General features: G+C 62.5%; 2 protein-coding genes across 2 annotated transcripts; one reads left to right on the top strand and one right to left on the bottom strand.

Annotated features, from left to right (window-relative positions):
* Window positions 1-1,618: 1,618 nt before the first annotated feature.
* FSTL3 (follistatin like 3) lies at window positions 1,619-9,397 on the top strand. The gene is made up of 5 exons (XM_032272080.1): window positions 1,619-1,774; window positions 2,987-3,172; window positions 5,784-5,999; window positions 7,079-7,306; window positions 7,397-9,397. Exons 1-5 carry the CDS (start codon window positions 1,672-1,674, stop codon window positions 7,465-7,467), a joined length of 804 nt encoding a protein of 267 aa, XP_032127971.1. The 5' UTR covers window positions 1,619-1,671; the 3' UTR covers window positions 7,468-9,397.
* Window positions 9,398-10,703: 1,306 nt separating this feature from the next.
* PRSS57 (serine protease 57) lies at window positions 10,704-15,073 on the bottom strand. Its single transcript, XM_032272079.1, has 5 exons — window positions 14,889-15,073; window positions 14,362-14,515; window positions 13,245-13,389; window positions 12,102-12,365; window positions 10,704-11,102 (listed from the first exon to the last, which is right to left on the bottom strand). The coding sequence occupies exons 1-5, from the start codon at window positions 14,965-14,967 to the stop codon at window positions 10,896-10,898; spliced, it is 849 nt and encodes a 282-aa protein (XP_032127970.1). The 5' UTR covers window positions 14,968-15,073; the 3' UTR covers window positions 10,704-10,895.
* Between the last annotated feature and the right edge of the window lie 2,332 nt (window positions 15,074-17,405).

The raw sequence follows: 17,405 nt of genomic DNA, 5'->3' as shown, positions 1-17,405 counted from the left end.
GGGTGTGGGTGTGGATTCTGTAGGCACAGATCTCACTCATGCCAGGCAAAGAGGCTGTGCCATCAGGCTGCTGGACACCTCGGTTTCCACACCTGGGGGGGCAGTGCCGGAACAGCGGGCGACCAGACGCAGGCGTCCCCAGGAGATGTCCAAACGCGCGCCACCACATCAGCCTTATTTTCCTTAAAGCATTTACCACTCTTTGAAGTTATAGATTAATTTGTCTTTGAGGCGGGGCGCGGTGGCTCACGCCTGTCATCCCAGCACTTTGGGAGGCCGAGGCAGGCGGATCACGAGGTCAGGAGATCGAGACCATCCTGGTCAACACGGTGAAACCCCCGTCTCTACTAAAAATACAAAAAATTCCCCGGGCGTGGTGGTGGACAACTGTAATCCCAGCTACTCGGGAGGCTGAGGCAGGAGAATCGCTTGAACCCAGGAGGCGGAGGTTGCAGTGAGCTGAGATGGCACCAGGGCACTCCAGCCTGGGCAACAGAGCGAGACTCCTGTCTCAAAAAAAAAAAGATTAACTGATCTTCGTATTGCGTTGTCTATGGCTTCTCCAAACCAGGAGCTCGGTGAGGGAGTGACGGGGTCTGCCTTGGTCCCCTGGTACCCCAGCCCCTGGAGGGTCCTTCCTGCCACCAGATGTTCGCCTACAGTTCCCCGGAAGCAGGAGCACAGAGGCCTCCGCAGAACCCCTGAGCTGTCAAGGGCGCCCTGACAAACCCAGAGGCCCCCAGGCCCGAAACCAGCTCCAAAGTAGGAAGTGCTGTGTGGCTGCCCCAGAGCCCCCTCGGGCAAAGCGCCTCCAGGCCCACGCAGATGTCGCTGTCATAAACTGTGGGAAACGCCTCTGCTGAATCTCAGAGGGAGAGGGAAAAAAAGCCAGTAAACATTCTTGTTGATGTGACCCGCGGGAACGTTGGCAGAGGCCTGGCGGGCTGGGGGCAGCGTTGCCCGGGGGCCCAGGACCCACGCCAGGCGGGCGCACACGCACTCACACGCAGAGGCCTCCCTGGGGGCCTTGCTGGGCGAGGCCTGCTGTTGTCCACGAAGCTGGGAGGAGCCGTCTCTGGGTCTGTCCCAGCCACACCCCGTCTGTCCCGCACCCAGCCTCTCCCCACCCACATGCCGGCTCCAGCGGCCAGGTGGATGGGTGGGCGGCTTGCAGGGTGAGCGGGGAGCCATGTCTGGCTGAGGATTTCGGCGCGTGGGGTGGGTCAGGCCCGAGGAGGCCGGGCTGGGGGCTCAGGACCATGAAAGTGACCACGTGGAAATCGCAGAAGCGGGGTGCAGGGATCCACAGACGTGTCCTCCCGGGGTCCTGCTGGCCAGCGGCCACCCCCGCAACTGAAGACCCCCAAACCCACTCTGAGCCCTGGAGGCGGCCCCTCCATCCACCCGAAAGGCCGCCACCACCTCGAACTCACAGCCCCGTCCCTCTCCGCCTGGGAACAGCCGCATCTCCCCAAACGCATTCCCCGGCTCTGGGAGGGGGCCCGGGCGCGCGCCCCCCGCTGCCCACCCCGCGCGGGACCGGCCTCGCCCCCGCCACTCCCGCGCCGCGCCCCGCCCCGCGGCCCGCCCCGCCCGCGGCCCGCGGGACCTTTATAGGGAGCGCCGGCCGCGCGCTGGGAAGTCGGTGCCGCCGCCGTCTCCGCGTTCGCCATGCGTCCCGGGGCGCCAGGGCCACTCTGGCCTCTGCCCTGGGGGGCCCTGGCTTGGGCCGTGGGCTTCGTGGGCTCCCTGGGCTCGGGGGACCCCGCGCCCGGTGAGTGGGGCGGCCGGAGGGGAGGGCGGGGCGGGCCGCCCACGTGGGGCTGCCCGGATTGCGGGCCGGGGGATGTCGGGGGGCGCGGGCGGGGTCCAGCGCGCGCTGAAGCCAGGAGGGCCTGGAGGGGTCACCAGCGGGTCAGCAGAGCGCAGGCTTCCCACCACAACGACCGCTGACGTTTCCTGGGCGCTTAGTGTCCACCTCGTCCCTCCCTGAACCCCGACGACCCCAGTAGTGCCCGGGGCGCTCTTCATCTCCGTCTTCCAGATGGGGAAACTGAGGCTCAGGGTCACACAGCCTGTAGGCGGCAAAGCCAGGATTCGAGCTGCGACCATTTGGGTCGGTCCTGGTGTCCGGAGCGGCATCTCTGGGTGTCCGGAGCCAGGCCCTCCAGAGTCCTGGGTAGACGGGACATGGAGACTCACAGCTGGGACTTGCTGGGAGGTGCCAGGCCGGAGACAGCCTCACTTCTGGCCTCAGTTTCCCCTCCTATGATGGGTGCCAAGTTCCCCAAGCTGGTTCCTGGCAGTGTCTGTGAACCAGCAAGTGCTCTGAGAAGGGGGCTGTGGCCATTCCTGCCCCCAGGGATGGGGGAAGAAACAGGGGGCTCTCTGCCTCCCCACCCCCCATCCCTGCAGCCCCACCCCACCCCAGCCCCACGCCAAAGGGAGAGCAGAGCCCCCTCCCCGAAGGCCACGTCCCTGGGGAGACAGTGAGCTCATGCAAGGGGAATGTTCCCAAGTTGGAGTGAGTAAGAGGCGGGCCCGGCGGTGGGGGGGGCTGCCAGGCGCGGGGCTCCCGAGTGCCTTCGTCCTCGGGTGCTGTCTAGACAGAGGGCAGAGGTGGGAGAAGCGGCTCCCAGGCCCGCTGACCCTGACATGCCCAGTGCCTGGTGATTGGTGGCGTTTGAGGGGTTGGGCAGGGTGCCAGTCCCTGGCCTGGGGGCTTGGAGGGAAAGGGGAGGGCCTCCCGGGATGGGTAGGGGTTGGTGGTGAGGCTTCAGGGGGCCTTGGAGCTCAGAGGGGAGGGGGATCTCCAGGATCCAGAGCCAGGGTGGGGACACCCACGTGGTTTCCTGTCCCTTCTTCCTGGGTTGGGGTAGATCATCCCTGCGTAACTCCTGAGCACCACCTGCATGCATCTGTGGGGGGGGCCGGAGGCTGGGTGTCACGAGGGGCCCAGGAGAGCACCCCGTCCCTGTGCCTGCAGCTGGCGTCTGCTGGCTGCAGCAGGGCCAGGAGGCCACCTGCAGCCTGGTGCTCCAGACTAACGTCACCCGGGCCGAGTGCTGCGCCTCCGGCAACATTGACACCGCCTGGTCCAACGTCACCCACCAGGGGAACAAGATCAACCTCCTTGGCTTCTTGGGACTTGTCCACTGCCTCCCCTGCAAAGGTGAGACCCTGGGCACTGGCCCCAGACCAGAAGCAGGGCGGGCATCTCAGCTCAGGATCAGCTAACAACAGTCAAGGTGGTTGAGGGCAGGACGTCCGAGAGTGAGCTCCCCGTCACAGGGGTATGCAGGAGGCTGCAGGGGGATCCCAGCCTCAGAAAGGGATTGGGGGGGACTTCCCAGGTCCCACATTTCAGCCTCTTGCAGCTCAGGACTCAGGAAGAGGCTCTGAGGACTCCCCAGTTGACTCCAGCCTTTGCTGGGGCTGAGCTCTCTGCCCGGGTGGCTCTTCCCACCCGGTCGACAGAGGCCTGCTCACAGCTCCTGGGAAGGTGCGTTTGCCATGTTGGCCTGTGACCCCAAATGTCCACACCAGGGCCCTTCACTGCAAACTTCAGGGTCTGGGGTGGGGTCACGGCTGCGTGTTTAATGAGCATTTGCTGTTCTGAGAGGATGCCTCCCACGTAAGACTCGGGGCTCTTGATGGGTGGCACAGAACAAATGGATGAGTTAAGATCCACTCTCTGAACTGGAGGATGACGGGTTTTTTCCCGAGACGGAGCTTCCCTCTTGTTGCCCAGGTTGGAGCGTAGTGGTGCAATTTCGGCTCACGACAACCTCCACCTCCCAGGTTCAAGCGATTCTCCTGCCTCAGCCTTCCAAGTAGCCGAGACTGCAGGCATGCACCACCATGTCCAGATAATTTTGTATTTTTAGTAGAGAGGAGGTTTATCCATGTTGGCCAGGCTGGTCTGGATCTCCCAACCTCAGGTGATCCACCCACCTCAGTCAGCCTCCTGAAGTGTTGGAATTACAGGCGTGAGCCACCGCGCCTGGCCCTTTTTTTTTTTTTTTTTTTTTGAGATGAAGTCTCGCTCTGTCACCCCCAGGCTACAGTGCAGTGGCGGGATCTTGGCTCACTGCAACCTTCGCCTCCCGGGTTCAAGCAATTCTCCTTCCTCGGACTCCCCAGTTCCGGGACTACAGGCATCCCCGCCACCATGCCCGACTAATTTTTATATTTTTGGTAGAGACAGGGGTTCACCACATTGGCCAGGCTGGTCTCAAAGTCCTGACCTCAGGTGATCTGCCAGCCTTGACCTCCCAAAGTGCTGGGATGACAGGCGTGTGCCACCGTGCTCAGCCTGGTGGGGCACTACTTGAAGAGGTGGGCATTACAGGGGGATGATTAGGAATTTGCCAGATGGAGCTAGTATGGGAGAGGGGATCAGGAGAGACCATGGCTGAAGGCTAGGTCCTGGTGGGTGGGGTTAGGCAGAGCCCGGGGGAGGCTGGAGCGGAGGGCTGGAGACAGGCAGGCCAGGATGAGAAACCCTGCTGGCCTCTGAGATGTGATTAATCCCACATCAGCCTGGCTGGGTGGTCCTGAACTCACTGCCACACACTCCTGCTCCCTCCAGACCCCCTCTGGCTTCTGGGAGGACAGACTTCAAAAAGTGCGTGGCCTGGGCGTAACACGGCCTGGGACCCCCGCTCCCAACCTCATCTGGCCCCGGGGATGGGAGCTCAGGCCCCCTCCGTGCTCGCTTGCATGAAAACACCCTGGCAGAGCATTTCCAGATGTGCCTGTGAGCCACTGTGTGTGGGGGCGCCCAGGTGCGGCCCACATGCCCTGTCGGGGCTGCGTGGGGGGCGCCGACAATCCTCTAAGTGGGAGTCACTCCCCATCAGCCCCGCTTTACACACAGAGAAACTGAGGCTGGCACATAACTCCAAAGCTGTGCTCAGAGGCCCCCCCCAGACCCTCCAAACAACAGGAAGGGGGTCGGTCATCTGGGTCCTGGCTGCAGCTTTCAAGCTGAGGTGCTTGGTCCCCTGCACTCACATCTGCGACCAGGCCTCAGTTTCCCCATCTGTAAAATGACGACTTGGGAGGATGCAATGAGCGTGGGAGGCGATGGGCAGCGTATTAAAAGCGGGGGCGGGGACCCCAGTTTCCCTAGCAGGGCCTCAGTATCCCTGCCCCAGCGCTGGGAACTCCTGGGTCGGAGGCCTAGGGCTGCGGAGGGCCCCCTCCCCTGGAAACGCTCCCCAGGCCAGGAGGGGCGTCCAGCGCCCCGCCCTCCGCGACGCCTCCTGGGGGAAGGTCCTGGCAGCCCCAGACGCGCGCCTGGCGAGGACGGAACACCCCGGGCTGACGCGGCCGGACCCCCTCCGGCCTTCCCAGAAGCGCGCGTGCATCGGCACAGACGTCAGCCAGCTGCGAGGGGGCGCGGCCCCGGCCGTGCAGCTCGGCCGGACCCCGATTCCGGGCGGGGACCCCAGCCCTCGCCCCCCGACCCCAGCGCAGGCGCACCCGGAACTCCGGACCCCGCGCCCGGGAGCCCGAGCGCCCCGACCCCGACCGACCCTGCCCTGGGCCGGCGCCCCCGCCTCCGCCCTGCAGGGGGCGCGCGGGGACGGGCCCCGAGGCCTCCGCGCGGCCCCGCGCCCCGGGCCCCTCCCCGCCCCGGGCCCCTCCCCGCCCCGCGCCCCTCCCCGCCCCGGGCCCCTCCCCGCGCCCCGGGCCCCTCCCCGCGCCCCGGGCCCCTCCCCGCCCCGGGCCCCTCCCCGCCCCGCGCCCGGCCCCACGCGCGTGTCCTGTGTCCGCAGATTCGTGCGACGGCGTGGAGTGCGGCCCGGGCAAGGCGTGCCGCCTGCTGGGGGGCCGCCCGCGCTGCGAGTGCACGCCCGACTGCGCGGGGCTCCCGGCGCGCCTGCAGGTCTGCGGCTCGGACGGCGCCACCTACCGCGACGAGTGCGAACTGCGCGCCGCGCGCTGCCGCGGCCACCCGGACCTGCGCGTCATGTACCGGGGCCGCTGCCGCAGTACGTGGGGGCGGGGCCTGGGGCGGGGCCGCCCGGACCCGCGCGTCACGTACCCGGGCTGCTGCCGCAGTGCGTGAGGGCGGGGCCGGCTGGAGGGGCGTGGCCGCTGCCGCAGTGCTGAGGGGCGGGGCCTCCGGCCGAGGGCAGGCCACATGGGTTGGGGTGGGGTCTGATGAAGGATTAGGGGCGCTTTTATACTTCCGAGGGGGGGGGCCCCCGGGGCTCACATTGGGCACGAGATATGTGGCGTGATTAGAGTGGAGGGGCTCGTGGGGGCAACCAGGGTGGCAAGATGGAACCGAGGGTGAGGCTGTAAGGGGCGGGGCTCTTGGCAGGGGCGTGGTTCCTGGGTGGAGATGGGCGGGTCTGTGGGTGGAGTTTTAGTGGGCGGGGCTCGAGGAGGCGGGCTTGTGGGTAACACAAGGGGCGGGGCTCATGAAAGAGGTGTGGCTCCTGCGTTCAACGGGTGGGGCAGCGCTTGTGCGTGAAGCCTGATGTGTGGGCGGAGCTGGTGGGGGGGCGGGGCTTCCTGGTTGGTAAGGGGTGGAGCGTATGGCTAACGTAACAGACGGGCCTTCTGATAGGGGAGTGACCCCTGGGTACGATCGAGGGGCGGGGCTTGTTGGTAACAAGGGGCGAGGCTCATGGAAGGGGTGTGACTCCTGGGTACAATGGGAGGAGCATGGCTTGGGGGTGGAGCCTCATGTGGGCGGAGCTTTGTGGGTGGTAAGCGGGTGGGGCCTATGGCTAATGCAAGGGATGGGGCTTCTGGAAGGGGAGTGACTCCAGGGTACAATCGGGGGAGGGGCTGGTGGTAGCTGTAGGGGGTGGGACTTGTGGGTAACATAAGGGGCGGAGCTCTTGAAAGGGGTGTGGCTCCTGGGTACAATCGGAGGGGCGGGGCTTGTGGGTGGAGCCCGAGGGGTCGGGTGGAGGGGGGCTTACGGAGGTGGCGGGGCTTCTGTCTCCCACCAGAGGGTTCTTGAAACTTGGGGTTCAAGGGCTGGCCTTCGGGCCAAGAGCCCTTCGGGGTTCTCAGCAGGATGCCCCCTGAAACGCCCCTGGCACCCGGCCTGCAGAGTCCTGTGATCGTGTGGTGTGCTCCCGGCCGCAGTCGTGCGTCGTGGACCAGACTGGCAGTGCCCACTGCGTGGTGTGTCGGGCGGCACCCTGTCCTGTGCCCGCCAGCCCCGGCCAGGAGCTCTGCGGTAACAACAACGTCACCTACATCTCCTCGTGCCACCTGCGCCAGGCCACCTGCTTTCTGGGCCGCTCCATCGGCGTGCGCCACTCAGGCAGCTGCGCAGGTGCAGACGCAGGGCGGGGGAGACAGGCCTGTCCTGGGGAACAGAGAGCCCCCTGCCCTGCGCCCTCATTGCTCTTATCGACACTTGCAGGCACCTTTGTAGGCACCCCTCAGGAGCCCCCAGATGGTGAATCGGCGGAGGAGGAAGAGAACTTCGTGTGAGCCTGCAGGACAGGCCTGGGCCTGGCGCCCAAGGCCCCCCACCACCCCCTGTTATTTATTGCCACAGCAGAGTCTAATTTATATCCCACGGACACTCCCTAAACCTGGATTCAGACCACTTCCGGGGATCCCAAAACCCCCTGACGATATCCTGGAAGGATTGAGGAATGGAGGCCTGGGGCCGGCTGGTGGGTGGGATGGACCTGCGCCCCGGGCACTGAGGGCTCAATTTAGGCCCTACCCTGAGTCCTATTGCCAGGGAGGACCCCACCTTTCTGCTCCTTTGGGGATAAGCCTATTAATTATTCCTATCTTCAAGAGGGCTGGGCACTCCCTGCTGATAATTCCTGAAGAGGCATGACTGCTTTTCTGAGCCCCAAGCCTCCTAGAACCGGGGCCTTGGGCTCAGGCCAGGAAGTGCAGAGGAGGTCTAGCCTGGGTGTCAATGAATGGTCTAGCCTGGATATGTACAGATGGTCTAGCCTGGATGTGTACAGATGGTCTAGCCTGGATGTGTACAGATGGTCTAGCCTGTGTGTGAATGAATGGTCTAGCCTGGGTGTGAATGGATGGTCTAGCCTGGGTGTGAATGAATGGTCTAGCCTGGGTGTGAATGGATGGTCTAGCCTGGATATGTACGGATGGTCTAGCCTGGATATGTATGGATGGTCTAGCCTGGATGTGTACGGATGGTCTAGCCTGGATATGTACGGATGGTCTAGCCTGGATATGTACGGATGGTCTAGCCTGGGTGAATACAGATGGTCTAACCTGTGTGTGTATGGATGGTCTAGCCTTGGTGTGAATGGATGGTCTAGCCTGGGTGTGAATGGATGGTCTAGCCTGGGTGTGAATAGATGGTCTAGCCTGGATGTATACAGATGGTCTAGCCCGGGTGTGAATGAATGGTCTAGCCTTGGTGTGAATGGATGGTCTAGCCTGGGTGTGAATGGACGGTCTAGCCTGGGTGTGCATGAATGGTCTAGCCTGGGTGTGTACGGATGGACCTCAGAACATTGTGACCTTACCCAGCAGGAGAGACCCTTCATGAAGGCCAGGAAGGCTGCCACTGTTCCCTCCTACCAGCCCATGAACTCCAGCTTCCCCACTGCCTCTGTGTGCCCCTTTGCGTACTGTGAAGGCCACTGAGAAATGCCCAGTGTGCCCCTGGGAAAGGGCACTGCCTGTGCTCCTGACATGGGCCATGCTCAGCCACAGAACCGCCCAGCGCCTTCCCCGCTGCGGTCCACATCAGTTTATGATGTGATCGCGTGGTCTCAGACGTGGAGCAGCCAGCCGCAGCTCAGAGCAGGGCACCGTGTCTGGGGGGCCCCGTCCACTGTGGGGGGGGTCTCTGGGAGGGACCTCGGGCCCGTGCTCACCCACCGGCCCCGAGGGGGGTGTCAGCACCAAAACTCACATGTGTAGCATCCCGGAGTCCTGGAGCCGAGGGTCCCAGCACCACCACAGGTGCCTGCTGCCTCCACATCGGCGTTCACACACAGGGCTCCTGGGTCCCGCACAGCCCGCCCGGCCAGGCCTGCAGACCCAGGCTCCAGCCAGACCCACCAGCATAGCTGGAGCTGGCGACACCAGCCAGGTGCTGGTCATGGGCCAGCTCCCCTCGACGGCTCACCCTCCCCTCGATCTGGGCCGACGCTCGGAATCCCCCACCTGTGCCTGTTTGTAGACCAGAACCTCAAACCAGCTATGGGGAGGAGACAAGGTGGAGGAAACCCCTTCCCGCTTCGGGGGTGAGGGGTGCGGGGAGCATACTCATCCTCCTGCAGCCCCCCTAGGCAGTGCCTTACCTGTGGTGCCCAGAAAAGTGCCCCTGGGCTGGGGGGTGTCTATGGGAGCCTCCGACCAGGCTGCCCTCCCCACCCTGGGGCCCTGCCTCACCAAAGAAATAAAGACTCAAAGAAACCACTTTGAGGGTCCAGGCCTCAGTTTGTCTCCTCTCTCAGGGCTTCAAGCTGCCCCCCCTCAGGCTATGGGGTTGGCAGCCTGGGGCCTGGGTGCTGCTCCAGAAGCACCCGGAAGAGACACCCCGGAGCTGCAGCGTTGGTCCCTGGGCAGCCTCTGGCTGCTTTGGGTCTCACTGCTCTCCAGGCAGTGGATGAGCCCAGGAGGGGCGGTGCGGGAGGGGAGGGAGAGAAAAGATGCCTTTTGGGAGGGGCACACAGGATGGTCAAGATGGCTTAGGGCAGCCCTAAGAAACCGGCTGGCCTGGGGCCCAGAAATGGGGGCTCGGCCTCGAAGACTTGAGCGTAGCAACAGCAAGAATAGCAACAGGATTAGGGCCGGGCCGCAGCTCGCCCAAGTAATCCAGAGCTTTGGGGGGCTGAGGCGGGCAGATGGCTTGAGGACGGGAGTTCCAGATCAGCCTGGGCAGCGTAGCGAGACCCCGTCTCTACAAAGAAAAGAAAAATGACCCAGGCATGGGAGCATGCCCCTGCAGGCCTGGCTACTCAGGAGGCTGAGGTCGGAGGATGGCTTGAGCCCAGGGTGTCAGGCTGCAGTGAGCTGTGATCGCACCCAGGCTGGGTGACCGAGTGAGACCCTGTTTCTAAAATAATCACACAATTGGCCGGGCGCGGTGGCTCACGCCTGTCATCCCAGCACTTTGGGAGACCGAGGCGGGTGGATCATGAGGTCGGGAGTTTGAGATCAGCCTGGCCCATATGGTGAAACCCCGTCTCTACTAAAAATACAAAAATGGGCCGGGTCTGGTGGCGTGTACCTGTAATCCCAGCTGCTCAGAAGGCTGAGGCGGGAGAATCGCCCGAACCCGGGAGGTGGAGGCTGCAGTGTGCTGAGGTCGCACCACTGCGGTACCCAGCCTGGGCGCCAGAGCGAGACTCCGTCTCAAAATAACGGTAACAACAATAAAATCTAAAACTAAAATAACACAATAACCAGCCGTGACAATAACATCATCTGGGACGTGGTGTGTGCCCGGCGCCCTTCTCTGTGGTTTTCAGAGGGTGAACACCAGGCCCGAAGGGAGGCCAGGCCTCTCGGGATCCCACCGCGTGGCCGTCTCGGCCCCCACACCCTGCAGAGGAGCCCACTCGTGGAGAACGGGGCATCGGCGGAGGCTCTGGAGTGTGGGTTGCAGGGCAGGGGTGCGGAGGGAGACCCAGAGGTGTTCACGGTGGGGGACGGCGTCGGGGGAAGAGGCTGTGGACAAGGAGACGCGCCAGGCCTGGAGGTGGGACGGGGGAAGGCTGGACGTCACTTAACATTTTACTCGGTTCTGTTCAGCCCTTTGCATGCGGAATGGGTGCCCCCACCCGTCACCGGCCCCACCCCAACCCTGCACATCAGGTTTTCTGGTGTCTGCAGCCCCACAGACCCCCCACCCCGGCCACGGAACATTCCAGGCCCAGAACAGTGATCTCATTTGCATGCCGCAAGGCAGTGGCTCAGGGGGCTCCTTCCCAGGGCCTGGCAGTCCCAGGCAGGGGGCCGGGCTGGGGGCTGCCCCGCCCAACCACGTTCCAGATCCAGGCCACAAAGGTGGACACCTGTGTGTACACGTCGGGGGTCTTGGGGTCACCGCACCAGAGGCCCGAGAAGGAGACAAGGCCGTGGGCCCGGTTTCTGCACACCAGGGGCCCCCCCGAGTCGGCCTGCAGTGAAAGGAGACATGAGTCAGGGCCTCGGGAGTGGCTGCAGGCACAGCTGACCACGGCCCTCCTGCCCCAGAACGCTCTGTAGCTCCCTAGTGCCCTCCGAGCAGAACGTGAACTCACCTCTGCCTTCCAGGCCCTGAGGACCCAGCCCCCACCCACTTCTCTGCCCTCCCCGCCAGCCTCCTCAGTGATCCAGCCTTTGGACGGCCTGGAGACCTGTTCCTGCCCTGGGCTGGACGCTGCCTGTGTAAACAGTCCGGTCTGCAGTGCTCTGGCAGTGCGCAACATACACAGCCGTACATGGCGGCCCTCCACTCACGGGTCTCTCTGCCTTGCCTGTGTTTTCTCAAATCTTCTAAGGATTCCTTCAAGTCTCAGCTCAGAGGTGCTGTCCTCGGAGAGGGCTCCCCAAATACTCACCCTGGAACCCCCCATCTTACGCTCCTAACTGGCACCTGGAATCAGCTCCGACACTATCAAGGAGACACTATTGGCGTGGCAGTTTACAGATGGTGGAAAAGAGGCCCAGAGGAGTCGGGCGACCTTTCCAAGGCCACACATCGGGAAGGTGGGCAGTCTCCTTCCTCCTGGACTTGTGCTGTTTGGCTCCAGAGCCTGTGGCCTGAACCAAGTCTCTCTCTTGCCTGCGGTGAGAGACCCTCCAGGCCCAGCGTCTGCCTTGGCACCAGGGGAGTCGTTTATCCGACAGGGTTTTATGAGTGGGAGCTGCTTCCTCTCAATGTTACCACCCTCTGCTGAACACTGCTTGTATGAATACCCAAGGGCATGGTAGCTTGTGCAGTGCCCAGCCTGCACAGCCGGACACGGGAGCCCTGTGTGACCCTCACCAACTCCCTGCCTTTCCTGGGCCTCAGCTTCTAGGTCTGGTCCAACATCAATGGGACTCAGTTCCCAAGGCCCTTCCTAGCCCTGCCCCTCTCTGTGGGCCTTGGTTTCTCCATACAGTAAGCGGGTGGAGCTGGGAGGGGATCTTACCGAGCAGAAGCCCCGCCTGTGAGCGTCCCCACTGTGGGTGCAGAACATGGCATGGCTCAGGAGGCCACTCCAGGAGCTGTTGCAGACGTCCAGCCCCAGCACTCGGACCTCGGCCTCCATCAGTCCGGGCGGCAGCTCCTCAAAGTCAGACACGGAGCCCCAGCCGGCCACCCGGCACCGTGTCCCGGCCACGGGGGGTCTGGCCCCTCTCCTGGGCAGCCGCAGCAGCCCCACTGCAGGGCCCAGGACAGCAGAGCTGTTCAGCTGCACAGAGAGCACAAGTTCAGGCCAGCCCTGCTCCTGCCTGCCTCAGTTTATCCATGTGACCCGCAGTCCTGCCCTTGTGAAGAGAAATCAATGGCAGCCGCCATGAGCCTGGGTTAGGAGGCCCTGCTCCCTCAGTCAACACAGCACCAGACCTCAGGCCTCCAGTCTCACCCTTCAGCTCCCCAAAGGGTCTTTCTTTTTTTTTTTTTTTTTTGAGACGGAGTCACTGTCACCCAGGCTGGAGTGCAGGCGCGATCTCGGCTCACCGCCACCTCCGCCTCCTGGGTTGAAGCGATTCTCCTGCCTCAGCCTCCTGAGTCGCTGGGATTACAGGCACGCGCCACCATGCCCAGCTAATTTTTTGTATTTTTAGTAGAGACGGGGTTTCACCGTGTTGACCAGGATGGTCTCGATCTCTTGACCTCGTGATCCACCCGCCTCGGCCTCCCAAAGTGCTGGGATGACAGGCGTGAGCCACTGCGCCCGGCTTACATAGGGTTTTTATACAAGAAAATTAGACTGAATTAAGCCTGAGACAAACAAATGGCCAGGCGCGGTGGCTCACGCCTGTAATCCCAGCACTTTAGGAGGCCAAGGTGCACAGGTCACAAGGTCAGGAGTTCGAGATCAGCCTGGCCCACATAGTGAAACCCCATCTCTACTAAAAATACAAAAAGCTAGCCAGGTGTGGTGGCGCGCGCCTGTAGTCCCAGCTACTCGGGAGGCTGAGGGAGGAGAATCGCCTGAACCCGGGAGGCGGAGGTTGCCGTGAGCTGAGATCGCGCCCCTGCACTCCAGCCTGGGCGACCGTGGGAGACTCTGTCTTAAAAAAATAAATGTATGTCACCCACCGGCCACCCCGGCCCCGGGGCTCACCCGCAGCAGACAGATGTCGTTGGCGTGGGTCACGGGATTGTAGTCGGGGTGCCTGGTGACAGCGTCGATGCCAAACACCTGCTGGGTAGGCTCTGTGGCACGCAGGTCATGAGCGCCCAGCACCACCAGGCCCGTGCGGAAGTCTCTGTGGGGAGGAGGGGCCAGGGGACACGGGGTGAGGGCTGCCCGTCCTGGGCTGCAGTCCCCTCATGCATGAAATGGAGGCCCCGCCGTCCCTTTAATGCTCTCGCCAGCCCCGTGATATTAGGTTGGTGCAAAAATGATCGCACAAAAAAATTAAATGGCAAAATATACAATTACTTTGGCACCAACTTAATAGTCTTTTTTTTTTTTGAGACAGAGTCTCACTCTGTTCCCCAGGCTGGAGCGCGACCTCGGCTCACTGCCACCTCCGCATCCCGGGTTCAAGTGATTCTCCTGCCTCGCCTCATCCTCCAGGCAGCTAGGACTACAGGCAGGAGAATCGCTTGAACCCGGCAGGTGGGAGTTGCGGTGAGCTGAGATTGCACCACTGCACTCAGCCTGCCGGACAGAGACTGTCTCAAAAAAAAAGAAAAGAAAGACGAACATAGTGATCGTTGGAAGGTGTCCTTCTTGGCCGGGCGCGGTGGCTCACGCCTGTAATCCCAGCACTTTGGGAGACCGAGGCGGGCGGATCACGAGGTCAAGAGATTGAGACCATCCTGGCCAACGTAGTGAGACCCCATATCTACTAAAATACAAAAATTAGCCAGGCGTGGTGCCGCGTGCCTGTAGTCCCAGCTACTGGGGAGGCTGAGGCAGGAGAATTGCTTGAACCAGGAGGTGGAGGTTGCGGTGAGCCGAGATCGCGCCATTGCACTCCAGCCTGGTGCCTGGAGACAGAGCAAGACTCTCTCTCTCAAAAATAAAAGAGAAAAAAAGATGTACCTCTTGCTCCTGCTGCGGCTTCTGAGTTTCTCCCACCTCCCCGATTTTCCCAGCTGAGACGTCCCCTCCTGCAGAAGCCCCCACCAGGCAAGGGGGGTCAGTCCTGGGCTGCCGCCTCCCCAGCTCTCCGCCAGCCTGGAGTCCCCCTCAAGTGCCCGGAGAGAAGGGGCCGGACAGGTGAGCTCACCTGTGGCTGAGGCAGTGGGCGGCCGAGACCACCCAGTGGGCTTGCAGCAGGAAGCCCCCGCAGTGGTGCTGGCCCTGGAAGCGCAAGGATGCCATGTACGGCCGGGAGTGGGGCGTCACCTCGCGGCCCCCAATGATCTGGGCCCCCCAGGAGCCTGTGGGAGGGACGGCCAGAGTCAGGGACGAGGGAGGGCAGGAGGAAGGGCTGGCGGGGCTGGGGTCAGGGCAGCAGGAGCAGGAGAGGCCGAGACAGAGACGGGTGAGAGGCAAGACCGGGGGGCACAGGGAGCAGGAGACAAAGCCGGACAAGCCCCCCAGGGGCGCTGGGAGGGGCTCGGAGCCTGGGCGACCCCGGGCTGGGCCGAGCTGAGACCCCAGCTGGACTTGCACCCTCTTCCAGCTGAGGCAGCTGTGGGGGCTCAGCAGACGGACCAGGTGGGGCCCTCCGGTGGGTTCTCCCGGGACTGGGGGTTCCCGGGTGCAGTCCCTGCACGGGGGCCTGGGTGGGGATCCCAGGGGGCTCCTCACCCGGGGGCTTCAGGGGCAGCATCAGGGCGGTGGCCACGGTCAGCAGCGGACGTCCCCAGCCCCCCGACCCAGGCCCCATGGCAGACACAGGCTGGCGTCTCCCCGCAGAGGTCTTGGGGCCCCGGCTCCCACCCTCAGCCAACGGCCGGAAAGGGAGAGCCTGGCTGTGGCCTGTGGTCGAGGGGCCCCACCAGCAACGCCTGGAGCCGGCCGGGTATATCTGGGAGATCGATCGTCTCAGGAGGTGGCCGATAATAATCACGTTGATAATAATCATTGCCCCATAGGGCCAGAAACAGGGCGGGGGAGGAGACGGGCTCCGGGGCTGCCAGTGACCTCGGGAAGGCGCTTGACCCCTCTGTGCCTCGGTTTACCCCGCCTCCACGCGGCCGCACATGTGTGGGAGCTCCCCTCGGGCTCCTACCCGTCAAAGCCCAGTCTGCCTGTCAGCAGCTCCAGTGCTGACCTCAGGGCTGAGGGGACCATGAGGAAGGCCGGTCTCCCAGGAAGCTCATGATTTCTGCCTTTATTTGACTTTTATCTTATTTTTCTAAGAGGCGGGGTTTTGCTGTGCTGCCCAGGCTGGTCTCAAATTCCTGGGCTCCAGCCGTCCTCCTTCCTCAACCTCCCAAGGTGCTGAGATGACAGGAGTGAACCATCATGCCTGCCAGATTTCTGCCTGTTTTAAGCAGTTATTGAGTGCCTAGTGTATACCAGACCTCCTCCTCGGAGGTGAGGATGCAGCCGTGACCGATGCCCACCCTGTGGTGCTGACATTCTGTGGGGACCAGACTCCAGTGGGACATGGCTGCACCCCCCGGTGGGAGCGTTCTTAGCGGCAAAGGTCAGGTCATAAAGTGAAGCTCGCACAGCCGGTGGTGGGGCTCGCAGTGGTGAGCCTGGCCCTGTTTTTATGTTTTAGAGATAGGGTCTCGCTCTGTCACCCCGGCTGGAGTGCCGTGGTGCGATCTCGGCTCACTGCAGCCTCTACCTCCTTGGTTCAAGCAAGCCTCCTGCCTCAGCCTCCCGAGTAACTGGGATCGCAGGTGCCTGCCACCACGCCCGGCTAAGTTTTATTTTGTTTTGTTTTTGGTAGAGATGGGGTTTTATCACATTGCCCAGGCTGGTCTCAAACTCCTGAGCTCAAGTAATCTGTCCGCTTCGGCCTCCCAAAGTGCTGGGATTACAGGTGTGAGCTGCCGCGCCTGGCTGTCCATCAATGTTGTTGAATGCCTGGGCAGAAGACACTCTGGTCTCCAAGGTCGTCATGTCAGCACAGGTGGGTCCCCTGGGCTTGCCTCTACCTCCCCTGCTGCCTGGGATTACAGGCATGGATGACAACACCCAGCTAATTTTTTCGTATTTTTTTTTTTTTTGAGACGGAGTTTCGCTCTTGTTACCCAGGCTGGAGCGCAATGGCGCGGTCTTGGCTCACCGCAACCTCTGCCTCCTGGGTTCAGGCAATTCTCCTGCCTCAGCCTCCTGAGTAGCTGGGATTACAGGCACGCACCACCATGCCCAGCTAATGTTTTGTATTTTTAGTGGAGACGGGGTTTCACCATGTTGACCAGGATGGTCTCGATCTCTTGACCTCGTGATCCACCCACCTTGGCCTCCCAAAGTGCTGGGATTAAAGGCGTGAGCCACCGCACCCGGCCTATTTTTTCGTATTTTTAGTAGAGATGGAGTTTCTCCACGTTGGTCGGGCTGGTCTTGAACTCCTGACCTCAGGTGATCTGATGCCTCGGCCTCCCAATGTGCTGCCCTCAGTCAGACAGCACTGAGACAGAGCCTGGAAAACCCAGCTCCACGGGCATCAGAAGGATAATCGCCTGGAGCTGCTGGAGCGTGGAACTTCATTCGCGAGGATGCTGTCCCCGTCCCGGTGGCTGACGGACAGGGTGCGGAGAGGGTCAGCGCCTTAGCCTCACGACACAGTGAGGAGCTGGGACCAGGGCTGCAGCCGCAGAGGGGCCCCCACTGCCTCTGGGGCCGATTCCACCCAGAGCTGGGCCGTTTCCTTCCCTTTTGGTTGTGAAACAAACAACTGCCCTCTGGCGACTCAGAAAACCGAGCTCCTGGCAGCCCTGAGGAGGGGCTGAGTGAAGGTCAGTGTTCCCACTTCCCAAACTGAGGCCCAGAGACGGGAGCCGATTTGTCTGGGGCCACACAGCAGAGGGTCTTGTCTCGTGAACCCCTGGACTGCGATTCTCCTGGAGGGTCTCTCCATGGTGGGTCTGAGTGGTTCTTCCGGAGCTCAGCCACCACAAGCAGTCAGCAGCAAGGTCACAACAGCTTCATTTATTTCATTTAATTTTAGACGTTTTATTTATTTTATGTTTTTGAGACGGAGCCTTGCTCTTTCACCCAGGCTGGAGTACAGTGGCATGATCTCTGCCCACCGCAATCTCCGCCTCCCGGGTTCTAGCGATTCTCCTGCCTCAGCCTCCCCAGTAGCTGAGATTACAGGTGCCCACCACCATGCCGGGCTAATTTTTTGTATTTTTTTTTTTTTTT

Source organism: Sapajus apella, unplaced genomic scaffold, assembly GCF_009761245.1.
Source record: "Sapajus apella isolate SASKATOON/1434 unplaced genomic scaffold, GSC_monkey_1.0 scaffold281, whole genome shotgun sequence".
NCBI classification, from domain to species: Eukaryota; Metazoa; Chordata; class Mammalia; order Primates; family Cebidae; genus Sapajus; species Sapajus apella.
Note: the sequence above shows the minus strand (reverse complement) of the source record. Positions and strands in the feature narration are given on the sequence as shown.